This window comes from Panthera tigris, chromosome A1 (genome assembly GCF_018350195.1).
Source record: "Panthera tigris isolate Pti1 chromosome A1, P.tigris_Pti1_mat1.1, whole genome shotgun sequence".
Taxonomy (NCBI): domain Eukaryota; kingdom Metazoa; phylum Chordata; class Mammalia; order Carnivora; family Felidae; genus Panthera; species Panthera tigris.
The window spans coordinates 105,458,107-105,473,413 of record NC_056660.1 but is presented as its reverse complement, the minus strand read 5'-3'; the positions used below and the strand labels follow the sequence as shown (position 1 = coordinate 105,473,413).

General features: G+C 34.3%; 1 protein-coding gene across 1 annotated transcript in view; it reads left to right on the top strand.

The window, feature by feature from the left end:
• Positions 1 to 15,307, top strand: part of FBN2 (fibrillin 2) — a 255,813-nt gene that overhangs the window by 73,429 nt on the left and 167,077 nt on the right. Inside the window, exon 7 of the mRNA XM_007087821.2 lies at positions 10,890 to 11,015. Within this exon, the coding sequence (XP_007087883.2) occupies positions 10,890 to 11,015 (126 nt within the window). The remainder of the gene's footprint in view (positions 1 to 10,889; positions 11,016 to 15,307) is intronic.

The following is a 15,307-nucleotide window of genomic DNA, read 5'->3' as shown; positions in this document are numbered from 1 at the left end:
AATGTGTGATCTGATCTCAGATTTCCAAAATATCCTTCAGGATTTAGTAATGTCTGAAAGATTATTTATTTGATTTTGTTTATGCAGTGAAGATAAAGTTTTCAGTTTCATTTGCCTAAAAATATAATGGGTAAGTACAGCAACCAGAGGAAAATGAAACTTGCCACATGGTTAAAATATCTGGAAAAGCAAGTTTAAAAAGTTCTGCTTTATTTCAAACTCATGGCATAATCACAAGGTTCTCAATTAAATGCTGATCCTCAGTTCAGGCTATTTTAAGACTGCATCTTACTGTGATTTCATTTTCCCTTTAAATTCCTAGACTGTTTCTCAGATACATTGCCAGGTTGATTTGGAAGATACATGGCATGAAAAAAATAATGTGATAAAACATGATATGTATGTGTCATACTTTTTAAAATAATAGCTCTTTTTGATAGGATAATTGAAAATTTTTGTAGAGTTAAAAATAAATTTCAGATGCATAGATGTTGACTGCAAATAGGTTAATATTGGTTCTAAAATGTGGATCATATTAACCAGAAAAGGACATTTCTAAAGTTCTAAACATAATATTATTCTTTAGTTGATGCAGTTAGTGAATTGCCTTATCTTTGGCTTCAGAAGACATGAGATATGATCTGATAATAAATATGATCTTATAATAAACAAAATAACTGTTTAGATGTAGATTTCCACAAAATGCATATGGGTTCCTTTTAAAAGAAAATACTCTACCGATCTACTAGATTACTAGGGTAATACTAGATTTACTAGGGTAATACTTTTTGTTTATTCTGTAGCACGTATCACTTTCTCATATACTTGCTTATTTATTGTCTTTATTGCCTTTACTGTTCCCCAGCTAGAGTGTAAGATCTGTTAGGTTATAAATCTGTTTTTATGATGATACTTAAATAAAGTTGGTAATTAAATCAAAATTAAGATGATACTTAAAGAAAATTAAGGTATGAAGAGACCAGTATGTTTTTTTTACCCCCACATCTTTAACTGTTGCCATGATGTCTTTGTGGACTTAGGTAAACACTGTCAGGTTCACATTCCTAGGGTGCTTGGTGTTCAGTCATAACGATCTGTGTCTTTGCAGGTTAAGAGCCAGTTGTGTTCTCCCTTTATTCCCAAGTCTTGTACTTTTTTCATTTTATTAATATCCAATCAAAATTAATATGGGCCTTAATGTTTAAGCTATCATAAGAACAAGTGAATTAGTTTAAAAAGTGACATTAAGCCCTTTTCCAAGAATATATACAAATTTTAAATATATCAGAAACTGCCACATGTATCTGTTGTATTATTTTCTTATGGTTTCTTATTGTCTTTGAATCTTTAGAGTCTTTTTGAATCTACTCGAATTAAAGGGATATTTTACTGAATAATAGTACCTGATTTTGAATCTTTTAGATTTTCAAATGAACAGGGTGCATTTATAATTTTAAAAACTATATTAAAATTTGCATAGATGCTAATTTGTTATTTGATTTTTAGGAATTAGCCTTTTAAATATTCCATCCATTTCCCAAACTGAAAATATAGCAGGAGAAATCTCCTCCTCAAATTCTGTCTTTTGCTATGTCCTGGTAACAGGTAATAGTAACAGACTGACATTGAGCCTGTTCTGTTCCATGCAACATGAGAGGTGTGCGAAATCAGACATACATGATGGAGTCGGGACCTAGCTAGCACACAGGACAAGGACTTGAATAAATAAACAGCAGTACAGACCCTAAATCAGTCCATGCAAAACAAATGCTGGTGTGTGTTCTTTTCAAATGGTGTCAGTGTTCAGAAATACCTCATTCCTTTACTCAGGATGCACGTGAAAAATGTAGAAAAATTGAACTTCACTTGAACCCAAGCAGGCCTGGGTAATCCTTCAGTCATAGTTTGAGAAGAAGGTACCCACAGTAAAAAGTTATTTCTAGGCCTTCTAGATAGCACAACCTAGAGAGAGATTCGGTTCATTTGATTAGTATGAACTGTTAAAGACAAATTTATCTGGGCTGTCTACATTGAGCTAGTTAACCCAGACCATTATAAAATTTAACTTTTGTTCAAACTGTGAAGACAAGCCATTCCTATACAATCCAGAAAATTTACTTAAGCCTAATTAATTGTAGAAGCTTTTTTTAAAATAATGTATGGGTGGTATTTGTGTGTGTTGTGTATTATATCTTAATGAAAGAGAATGTTACCTGAAAGATACATTGTACACAGTGAAGCCTCAATGAGTTGAGCATAGGGCTATTCCCATATACTTCTAAACATACTTTTACAAACATGTATCTTAATGAAAGAAGATGTTACTTGAATGACAGTTTACAGACAGTGTAGTTTCTCTATTTCTTTTTTTTTTTAATGTTTATTTTTGAGAAAGAGACAGTGTAAGTGGTGGAGGGGCAGAGAGAGAGAGAGAGACAGAGAGACAGAGAGACAGACAGAGAGACACAGAGACACAGAATCCGAAGCAGGCTCCAGGCTCTTAGCCGTCAGCACAGAACCCGACACAGGGCTCAAATTCATGAACTGTGAGATCATGACCTGAGCTGAAGTCAGACACTTAACCAACTGAATCATCCAGGCACTCCTAGACAATATAGATTCAATGAGATAAGCATTCAGCTATTCCCATGTGATTTTACACATACGTTTGCAAACACTCATATCTTAATGACAGATGATGTTACTTGAAAGGCAAATTACACACAATGTAGTTTCATTAAGAACAAGTCCATTGCCATACACTTTTTTTTAAGCTTGTATTTAAATTCCAGTTAGTTAACATACAGCATCATAGTAGTTTCAGGTGTGATTCAGCCCTTCTATATAGCACCCGGTGCTTATCGCAACTCTTACTTAAAAAAGATAACAGAATATCCTCCTTCTAACTCAAAAACTAACAAGAAAATCAATAATTGAAAACAAGGTCTTCTGAAATAAAATTCTGCTACCCCCAGTTGAAAGCAGCGATGAACACATAGGTAGCTGTCGGGAAGTCATTGAGACAGGGAGAGTCTTCTGAGGATTTACCGCATCAGCATTCTGAAAGTCTCTTCAGAGGTTGGGGATGTCCTGTTGGAGAAGTGGACACTGTGTGAGTGAGAGAGCTCCTGCGGACCCTCAGAGTAATGAAAGGGATAGCGGAAAGAGAGTCTTTGAAGGCAAGCCTTCTCTAGTACCTTCTGCCCAGCCTTCCAGCCCAGGAGTGGTCCCTGCGGAGGAGGAGAACAAGAAGGAAGGGAAGAGAGGAAGTGGGAACCACCAGTGAGCATCTCAGAGAGTCTATGTGTGAAAGAGCAGGTCGGGGGGGGGGGCACACCCCCACCTAAAAGTTGAAAAATTAATACCAGGACGAAGAAAAAAGTGGGAAAGAGTTTGGTGAGCAGATATCAGGAAATAGTTCCTACAGAACTGTCTTTCACACCAACTCATTTCTTTTTGGGCTCTCCCCATTATTGTTTCAATAGGAAATGGCCCCATTGAAAGATGAGTACCTACATGTAAAACCTGAAAAGAAAAGAAAAGAAAAGAAAAAACATAAGGAAACATAGGTGAACATGCTTCAAAGAAGAATTATCCAAATAAACACAAGATTTATATCCTTTCTTAGCCTAAAGAAACGGAAAACAATATGGGCCTTCTTTTAAAAGTTGCTTGAAGTAGAGTTATAAGAGTTCAGTAAAGACAACCAGAGATAAAAAGTGGGTTGATAGTACTCAAAAAAGAAGCAGAAGAGGGATTTGAAACTTTACCTAACAGAAGGAAATGCATACATATATGTATATGTGTGTATATATATTTCTACACACACACATATACACACACACACACATACATAAAACTGAAAAAAATCAGTGACAAATGTTAAGATTAAGGAAATCACAAATCATAATGTCAGAGAACAGTAAATAAGCAATGATTATAAAGAATCTGATACTCAGTGAAGTCAGACTAAATGCTGAGGAAAGGAACTGAAAAAGAGATAAAATAAGAATTTTCTAAAATGGATAAGGCTATCAGTTTGTAGACTGGAAGACAGAAACCCTCAATAAAAATAGAAGATAAATGGAACACCTTGGCCTAATAAGAAAGAATAAGCAAGTATTTTTTTAAAGGAAGTACCCAAACTGGTCTCCGACTTCTCTAGAGCAACTCATAGACCAGAAAACAGTGTGGCAGTGTCTGCAGACTTGTGAGGGGATGACCTCTGTTGATTTGATTTATATTTAAATGAAATTACTTGACTGTTTCTGTAGAGTGTAATGGGGGACCAGAATGGAAGCAAAACAAACAAACAAACAAACAAACAAACAAAAGAAAAACAACAGTGTGAAAGTTGCTGCAGCGGTGATGAAGGGCGAGACCAGAATAGAGGCAGAGGGAAGACTGGAGGCATATTTGGGAAGGAAGTACTTGGTACTGATGGAATCAAGTAAGATCAGTGGGAGGGAGATGGTGAGTCTGTCTCCTGCATCTCTGACTTTGACACCGGGATAAAGGATGATGACGTTTGTTGATTTGAGGACCATTCAGACAGAGAAACATGCTGTGTTCTTTTCATTCCAAGTTCAGAGTCCTACAGGGAGTAACTTAACTAATATTTGCTTGTTGGGATGATCACTTATTGAACATTTGAACTTTTGTGAATACGTGATTAGTTATTCTGGCCGATTCACACTGTGTTGAGTGATTGCCATAATACTCCATATTTGTCATATTCCACGTACAGACAAAGCTATTCTCCAATTGTTGTTCTTAATGGCTGGCATTCATTTTTTTTAGAAATACTAGTAATGTATGAATATCTATGGAGTATAGGGGTGAAAACTTAAATTTAAAAAATGGATCTCATTTGGTGACAAAGTTAGAAAAACATGTGCTATTAAATATATAGTAATAGGAATTGGTCCTTAGTTCCCACAGACAAATTAAATTTTTTATATACCTGTACCAGTGCACACATTTTTCCATATTTTAATGTGAACTAAAAATAATACACCATATAATACTTACATAATAAAATCAGTTTAATCTTTTAGTGCAAGTTTATTTAAAGAAGTTAGAGAATAAATGAGTTCATAAAATAGAATTACTATTACCTTATTATATTATTTATAACTTTAATAGGCATACACTGAAGGGATTATATAAGGTTTTTTAAGTTTCAAAAGTTTTATCTAAATTCTAACCCTGAAACTAATATTACACTGTATGTTAACTAATTGGAATTTAAATTAAAACTTGAGTAAAAAATTAATTTTATTCTATGAAATCCTTACATGTTATTTGAAATTGTTCAACATTTAAAGAGTCAGTTTGTGCTTGAACAGAAAGAAAGCACATCTTTGAAATAGCGACAGAGGAAAACTAATCAGACATTAGTAGTTGCATATGCTAGCACTTTGAAGATGTAGAAAGAAAATTTTGCATAGTTTGAAGATCTGAGGTCTGCTTTTTTGTTTATATAGAGAGAATACTTGTGTATACTTCTAGGTTCAAGTTGATTATTTCTACAAGATTGCTTCAAAGTTACCTTTTTCATTTTAGTAATTAACTTTATCTAAAAGAAATTAATGCTGTATGGCTGTGTTGTCTAGGATACTTCAGAAACAAAGGTTTCATTTTTCCTTCTAGGAAAATACTTTTTAGGCAATTACAAAATAAACCCCGTAACATTGGTTTGCTTTTTTCCTTTGAAAAATTACTGAATCTACTAAATATGTAGTCAAAGATTTTATGAATACTATTAAGGGATTTATAGGTTTGGCCTCGTTTTTCAACTTATATCATGATATTCTTTCTCTGGTTTATCTGCCAGGAAAAGAGGTTTCTAGGGATGTTTTATACCACACTGTAATGAGGGTGGAAATGTAGTACATTTTAAAAGTAATGTGGTTTGAAATGTTCTGAATTAAACAGTTCAGTATATAAATTTCTTGTTCTGTATTTCATTCTAGTTGTTTTCTGTTTGGATCAGATATCCTTTAATAGGAAAACAAAATCTACTTTAATTTCAATATAAAAAACTTAGGACTTGTAAGTTTTTATAGACAGATAAAGTGAGGAAGAAATAATAAAGATGCTAAGCTCTTTTGTAGGCTTAAATTTTCTAATTTAGATACTCTAAGATACACCAAACTTGGGGACTTAGCAAAAACTAATAGGGCGAATCAATGTATACTGACTTACAGTTGTATCCACAAAATATTTTTAATGAAAGTAAAGCAAGATTCGGAAGAAGTGTGACCTTATTCTTGTTATATGAACAGACTGATGCTCTATGTTTGTGAATAAAAGTCTCAAAGAACAGACTGCTGACTTGTATCAGTGGTATCTCTTTAACTTTCTATTTTTCTGTCACTTTAAGGTTATTACAATGAACTTATAGTATTTTTTAATTAAAGATATATTAATAAATATGTTACCCTATAGATTTTAATAGGTAGCGTAAATTTGTATAAGCTTACGTTTTTATATACAATTTTATATATTTTTAATATATTTAATATATTTTCTTTCTCATAACCCTGTGCTGAATTAGAAATTATTACCTTTCACAGAGAGAGAAATTAAGGGAAATTTACATGGATGTAAATGACAGATTAAAAAACTCCAAATCAAGAGTTTTCTCAATGCTTTCTAGTGTGTTAGCTGTATTTTTTTTTTTTTTTTTTTTTTTTTGCTATGGACTCTTTTATCAAGTTGAGGAAGTTCCCTTGTATTCCGTTGGTTTACTGAGATTTTGTGTGGTTCCACCATCTTGGTTCCTCCTCAAGAGTCTCCTGGTTTACTGAGATTTTAAAGGGGCACCTGGGTGGCTTAGTCGTTTGAGCATCTGGCTCTTGATTATGACTCAGGTCATGTATGATCCCTGTGAAGCCTGCTTAAGATTTTCTCTGTCTCCCTTTCTCCCTCTGTCCTTCTTCCCCACTTGCACTCTCTCTATAAAAAAAAAAATTAGTGTTGAATTTTGTCCCTTTTTTCACATTTGATATGATCATGTGTTTTCTCTTTCTTAGTCAACATGTTAATATAATAAATTATATTGATTGATTTTTTTGAATGTTGAAGCAACCTTAAATTCCTGGCATTCACCTCACTTGGTCATGATGTATTAATTTTTTTATATATATGACTAAAATTGCCTTGCTAACAATTTTTGTGTGCCTATTCCAAAAATACATTATTCTGTTGTTTTCTTTCTTGTAACATATTTGTCTGCTTTGGGGTCAGGGCTATGCTAGTCCAACAAAATGGGTCTGCCATTGTCCCCTCTTCTCTTTTTTGTAAGAATTTTTGTACAGCTGGTATTGTTTCTCCCTTAAGTATTTGAAAGGATTCAACAGCAGAGCCACCTCAGCCTGAAGTTTTCTTTGGACAAAGACTTTAAAGTATGAATTAAATTAACTTTAGTAGATGTAGGTCTGTTCAGATGATTTGTTCTTGAGTGAGCCTTGGTGGCTCTCTTTCAAGGAATTTGTACACTTTATCTAAATTGTTAAATTATTGCTACACAGTTATTCATACTATTTCCTTTGACCCTTTTAATCTCTATAGAATCTGTATTGATGTGCCCACTTTTATTCTTTAATACTGATCATTCATATCCCCATACCTTTTTCTTGTTCTGTCTTGACAGACCTATCAGTTTAATTTGTATTTCCGGAGAGCCAGGTTTTGGAGTTACTGATTATCTCTGTTGTTCAACCGTTGTTCTGTTTTATCATTATTTTCTTGCTTCTGTCTACTTTAGGTTTAATTTGCTCTTCCTTTTTCAAATGTCTTAATGTAAAAACTCAGGTAACCAATTTTAAGGACTTTGTTCTTTTGGTAAAACAAGCATTTTAATGCTACATATTTATCTCTTAGCACTGCTTTTGGCTGCATCCCACAAATTTTGATATGCTGTATTCTAAATTTTCATATGATTTCTTCTTTGAACCATGGATTATTTCAGAATATTTTGTTTAAATTTCAGATGGTTGAGGTATTCCAGCTGCTTTATATTATTAACTTCTAGTTTAACCCTGTTATGTTTAGAGAAATACTATGTATGATATTAATTTTTTTATATTTAATGGGTCTTTTTTACATGGCCTCAGAATATAGTATGTCTTGGTAAATATTCAGTGTGTAAAAATAACATATATTCTGCTAACGTTGGGTGGGGTGCTCAACAAACATGAACTAGGACAAGTTGGTTGAAAGTATAATTCAGTCTTAGGCATCCTTGCTGATTTTCAGCAATTCAGTTAGTTACTACAGAATGCAATTCCAGTTGTAATTGGGGGTTTGTCTGTTTCTTTTTTCAGTTCTGTCACTTTTTGTTCTGGGTGCTTAACATTTTATAAGCAGTGTATGTATGTAATGTGAATTATTTTTTATATGTTTTATTTATTTTTATTTGGGGGAGAAGGGGCAGAGAGGGAGGTAGAGAGAATCCTAGAGGCCCACGTGGGGCTTGAACTCATGAACCATGAGACCCTGACCTGAGCCAAAATCACAAGTTGGACTCTAACCAACTGAGCCATCCAGGCTCACACTAATACAGTGTGCATTATTGTGTCCTCTTAATGAGTTGACCTCTTTGTCATTATGAAATATCCATCTGTATCCCTGGTAACAATTCTTGTTCTGTTGAATACTTTACATAATAGTAACTTAGCCACTTCAGCATTCTTTTGATTGAGTATGATACATCTTTTCAGCCATTTACTTTTTAAGCTGTCTCTGTAAAAGTGGGTTTCTTATAAGCAGTGTAAAATTACATCTTCTTGTAAATCAAATATGAATGCCTCAGCCTTTAATTAAATTGCTAATACCATTTAAATTTCAGATAATTATCAGTTTTACTGATTTTAAAGCTATTATCTTACTATCTTTTTGTCTTTTTTGTCCCACCTATTCTTTATTCATCTTTGCCTCAATTAGAGTCTAGTTTAGTATTTAATTTTTATCTCCTTAATGGGATTATTAGCTGTATTTTTTTAAAATTATAAAATGTTAGTTTTATTTAAAATTGTAACATTTAGTGTTTGTCTTTACATATACAACTTATTATAGCCTATATTCAAATATTAATATGCCATTTCACTTACAGTGTAATAATTTTATGACCGTAGTCTTCTCTTTCTGCCCTCAATCTTTCATGCTATTGTGGTTATACTATTTAATTCTATGTATTTTATAACCTTCAAAATGCATTATTATTATTTTGCTGTTGTTATTTTCACCAACCGATTATCTTTAAGTCTATTAAAAAAATAAAAAATGTCTTTTAAATTTATCAACATGTTTAGTATTTTCAGTGCTTTTTGTTTTTTGTGTAGACCATAATTTCCATGTCATTTTCATGTTTCCTGAAGAACTTCCTTTAACATTTCTTTTAACATTTCAGACTTCTTTTGTCTGAAAGTCTTTATTACAGTTTCTTGAATTTCATTTGTCAATATTAAGAATTTTGGTTCCTAAATGGATGAAACTAATTGCTTGAAAGATGAGGAAGATAATTGCTTGAAGATAAAGCAGAAAAGGTTTTAAATTTATAATATGTATGACACTACTAACTTAAAGGAATACATGTACCACAATGCTTACAGCAGCATCATCAACAAATTATGGAAAGAGCCCAAATGCCATCAGACTGATGAGTGGATAAAGATGTGGCCTACACACACACACACACACACACACACATACACACACACTGGAGTATTACTCATCCATCAAAAAGAATGAAATATTGCCATTTTCAACAATGTGGATGGAGGTAGAGAGCATTATGCTAAATGAAATAAGTCAGAGAAAGACAAATACCATATGGTTTCACTCTTACGTGGAATTTAAGAAAGAAAATAAATGAACATAGAAGGGGAAAAAAGAGAGACAAACCAAGAAACAGACTCTTAACTATAGAGAACAAACAGGATTACTGGAGGGAAGGGGGGGTGGGGGGGGGGAGGAGATGAGTTAAATAGGTGATGGCAATTAAGGAGGACACTTGATGAGCACTGTGTGATGATGTAATTCTACACCTGAAACTGATATTACACTGTATGTTAACTAATGGGAATTTAAATAAAAACAAGAAAAAGTAAGAATGTGACAAACTCACTGTAACAGTGTTTAAGGGATACGAACAGGTAACTTCCATATGAAGAAATCTAAAAGCTAACATGCATAGAAATGAACAATTAAAGAAGTGAAAACTAAAATTAATATCCCTTTATAATTATTAGACCAAAGAAAATTAGGATATTGGATATTTATATCATGTGTTAGCAGGGAAGAGAAAACTCAAGTGTCCTCATGGACAACAGGGGTGTGGGAACTACTCATCGGTGTACAGATTGTTGGTGGTATGAAGGCGTTCTGACTGTTGAGCACTATATTCATGTTGGATGTATATATACTTTGATTTAGTAATTCTGCCCTGAGTTGACAGCAAAGGGATGAAGAGTGTTTTTAAGTCTTCACAGTCTGTACTCAACTCTGTAAAGAGACATGGTAGGGACTTTCATTGTATCATGTGCTGAGGTGGTGAGAAGCCGGAGGTATACTGTGTACCCATCACCAGGAGAGGGAACACATCCAAAAGTGTTCTGCAGCAAATCTAAGCAAGAGATTGGTTGTCCGCATAACAACAAGGATGGATTTTCAAAATAAAATTCCAGAAGAAACTATCAAGAACGAAAATGAGATTTATAACGTACATGATTTATATAAGTTAAAATATATGCTTACAAAAGGGGCCCAGTTCCCCTTACACCATTCTCTTGAGAGCAGCTCAACTTTTTCTGTACATTAAAGAAATATATATAAATATTCTGAAAATTAGTGGTATCTATGTTCACAGTCCTTTCTTCCCGCAGATGTTGATGAATGCCAGGCTATTCCTGGCATATGCCAGGGAGGAAACTGCATCAATACAGTGGGTTCTTTTGAATGCAAATGCCCTGCTGGCCACAAGCAGAGTGAAACTACCCAGAAATGTGAAGGTGAGTGTCTTTACTTTGGGGGACATGTCTGTCTTACTGATGACTCTGAATCCAGCAAAGTCATAACTTCATTTTGAATTTTGGAAGAATTTAATCAGAATTACAATTTTTTAATATGAAAATAAAGGCAGAGATGTTAGAATAGTTTTGTCATCGTTTATATATATATATTTTAAGTCTATTTATTTATTTTGAGAGAGACAGAGACAGCACTAGTCGGGGAGGGGCAGAGAGAGAAGGAAAGACAGAATCCCAAGCAGGCTCCATGCTACCCACCCATGCTGCTGTGCAGAGCCTGATGCGGGGGGCTCGAACTCACTAAACCTGGATATCATGACCTGAGCCGAAACCAAGAGTCCGACACTTAACCCACCGAAACACCCAGGCACCCCCTTGGTTTGTGTATTTAATGGGCTTGATTTGGAAAGAGCCAATGAGCATTTTACAAGGGGTATGTTATCTCAGTTTCTTTGTTGCAGTGGAAATGGGAATAATCCAGCCTTTTATATTTTTCCTTAATAAGGTCGTTTTCCATTTTACTTACAAAATTGTATCAAAGATTAAAATTCTGAGTGAAGTACAATGTCCTGTGTTAAATGATGCATTAGAAGGTGGCAGTCTGTCTGTCCTATGTTATAAAGTATTTGGATTTTTTATTGAATATTGTTTCTTGGTGGCTGCCAAATTTAAAAAAAAAAAAAAAAGGACATTTAAGTGACTCAGAATTTGGATATACCACGACAGGTATTCTGTGAAAGAATAGCTTACTCAAATAAAGATCTCAAAAATTAATAATTTTGTGTAATGTGATTATTATATTCAATGTGAATTGAATGTAATTTTGAAATGTGCACTCCATAAGCATTCCGCAGATAGACTAAAATCACTTGTTAAATTTACATGTGATCAAAAGTTTTATCACTATTAGAAAATTCAGGAAGCTTCTAAAGGTATCTAGCTTTCCTAACATGGATACTTAGAATAATGTATATGTCTAGTAGTATTGAAATATAATGCTTATCTTTAGAATTACTACTTACATCGATTTATTTCCATTAAGATAGTTTTCTGAAGACAAATATTATGTTTATTCTAATTTTTTGTGACATAAACCTACTTGTCTACTGAAAGTTTAGAAAAAATTGCTCCCAGAAATTGGTTTTTGGCACTCTGGCTTACCTGAGGTAGATAAATGTGAATCTGAACTTACATGGGAAATTCAGTAAATTGAAACTTTATTCCGTATGCCTGCTATGATCTTATGTGGAAGTATTTTTCGAGTTATGTACACTAAAAGTAGCAAATATGTATTATAGTTGCTTCCTGCGTAGAAATTGTCACAAGTTTATTTAGACCCATTTACCTTCAGTCACTAAACTCAACTCAGCTTCTAGTGTACATAATTAAGTCTTCTAATCTTTCCCTTTCCAAAAGGCAGTATTTGGGTTTTGGTTTTTTTTTTGTTGCTTAGTTATAAAAAGTCTTATCTTTCTTTGTAGGGAAAAAAAATGGGAAAAAGGTAAAATCTAAAGTTTAATTATAGAAGACAAACAGGAATACCAACTGTTTTATTGGACAAGAGGTAGAGGCAAACTGAACCAGAGGCCTGGGTATCCATGCTATGATTTCCACACCAGAAATCATAATTTCATGAACCCAGGGGAAATATATCATTCTATGTTTTATATTTGCCCTGTTGCCTTTCTAGTTCTGCTTTAAGTTAATCTTTACAATTTTATATATTTTATATCATTATGACTTAATTTCATGCTCCCCCAAAGACAAGGTAGTAAAATGTGGTTAATTATTTAAAAAAAAACAATAAATTCTCTCTGAAACTCTGAGGAAGAAGAATGTCCATGTAGTTTATGTTGCTTCAATACAATATTGATAACCAAAGTCTGCCTGTTTGGAAAGGTTAAGAAAAATACTTGGGGGGCGCCTGGGTGGCGCAGTCGGTTAAGCGTCCGACTTCAGCCAGGTCACGATCTCGCGCTCCGTGAGTTCGAGCCCCGCGTCGGGCTCTGGGCTGATGGCTCGGAGCCTGGAGCCTGTTTCCGATTCTGTGTCTCCCTCTCTCTCTGCCCCTCCCCCGTTCATGCTCTGTCTCTCTCTGTCCCAAAAATAAATTAAAAAAAAAAAAAAAAAAAAAAAAAAAAAAACGTTGAAAAATACTTGGAAGATGGGGAAATTATCTAAGCGAGCATAGGAATTGGACTAGCGAGTTGGGGACCTGCATAAGGTCTGGGTTATATTGCTGTGTCCCCGCTACTTCTTGCATTTCCTTCCTGGCTTCTTTTGGGGTTATTCTATGACTTTTGTCATTCTGCTTCACTTTTTACTTCTGAAATACTATCCAAACAAGATGCAAGGGTCGTGGACTTAGGAGCAAAGACAGGGTTTGATTGTAGGTGAGAAGGCACAGCCACTGACTGATGAAAGTGGTTGTGACATTTTCCCATTAATCATCATACAATGTATTTCTTCTTAGTTGAAAATAGAGTGAGCCTTTTCTACATCACATTTCATCAAAACAACATATAGAGCCAAGGCAGAGTTTGGAGAGAGACAGTGCAACTCTTTATTCGCACTTGTCTATGTTCTTTAGGAAAGGGGGCTGTTGATGTAATGTAGGCACCACCCAGAGCCTGAGTCCAGTCCTCTCCTTTCTTACTTCCTGCCCAGACAGCCAAATCCACTTAGGCATTGCCCAGAAAGAATTATATGATTTAATATTTGGGATTGGTGGGGAATAGCAGAATTGGAAGAAGTGGTGATTAGAATTTGAAAACTAAAGGTTTTATGAAGCCTTTACTTTGTGTATAAGTCCTATTTATTTGGATATGTCTTAAAAGTAACTATTATCAATTTTCTTTAAGTAATAGTGTTCTTTTATGTAAAATATCAAGTGGTATTTCCTTACATAAAACTATTTAATGTAATTGGTAGCATAATGTATCTGGAAAGACAGTAAACTATTGCTACACTCAGCAACAGCTTTGAATTACTGTCAGTTTATGTACAGTTTATACAGTGTCAGTGTAAAATGTTGACATGAATGTAAAGTTAGTAATTGCCCTAAATAAAAATGTAACCATAGCAATTACTTTTGACCCACTGTCAAAGGTAAGATATTTTAGTTTTCTATGTGGATTACAATGTGAGCATAAAACATAGTAGTGCTGGAAGATTTACATGAAAATGATACCCTTTCTGTTTCTCTTTAGCACATACTCAATTTCTATTCATACAGCAATGAAATTCTCTAAAGAAATATTTTTTTCAATCTTTAAGTTACTGGGTCTGTTCAGAAATAAGAAAGGGGCACCTGGGTGGCTCTGTTGGTTAAGCATCCAACTTCAGCTAAAGTCATGATCTCATGGTTTATGAGTTCCAGTCCCTTATGAGGGTCTGTGCTGATAGTGTGGAGCCGTCCTGGGATTCTCTCTCACTCCCTTTCTCTCTCTCTCTCTCTCTCTCTCTCTCTCTCTATCTCTCTCTCTCTCAAAAAAAAAAAAGAGAGAAGAAATAAGAAAGGTAACCAACATTTTGAATCTGAGTGATTTGGGGAAATGGTGGCTGCATTAACAGCAAAGTGAGCTTATTAACTTTAAAAAATTGTGTTACTGTTCTGTTTTGTTTTTTGGTGTGTATCTGTGGACCATTGGGTAAGATCCTTGAGGGAAAAAAACTCTGTCTTGTTTATTGCTGTATCCCAGAGCCTGGAACTTCTGCTGCTGTATTGCAGAGGCTCCTAAAAAAATATGTATTGAGTGTATTGAGTAATTGGGAGTAGGGTGTATAATCAGTTAATTTCCTTGACTTGGGTTGAATGCCCAAGAAGGTAAAATATGGGGCCAGAGTTAAAATTGTGTTTGGAAAGAGGCCAGTGTTCCTTATTATGGGAATTTCGCCTTCATCTGGCTTTTTTTTTCATTTTCTTAATAATCTTATTTTGCTCTGGTTGCCATTCGGAGACAAAGAGCATACATGTGAAGTGCAATTTGGCATTTTTAGACCTTTGTGTCATTGTCCCTCTTGATCATATGCAGGTATTACTTCTAAGGTCAGGGACCTTCCCTATCTATTTAAAAGAACTGTCTTCTGCTTGTTCATTGGGATGTCTTCTTAACTAAAATCTTATCCTGAAAGGCTTGTCCTGCTGAATATTTAAGTTTGGACATATATAGTTTATACCAAAGTGGAAAAAAAAAATGGTGAGCTGGCCTTCATCTCCTGAGTCAGTGTCTGAAATGCATGACTCAGTATCTGTCTTGAGGTTTCTTTTCGTT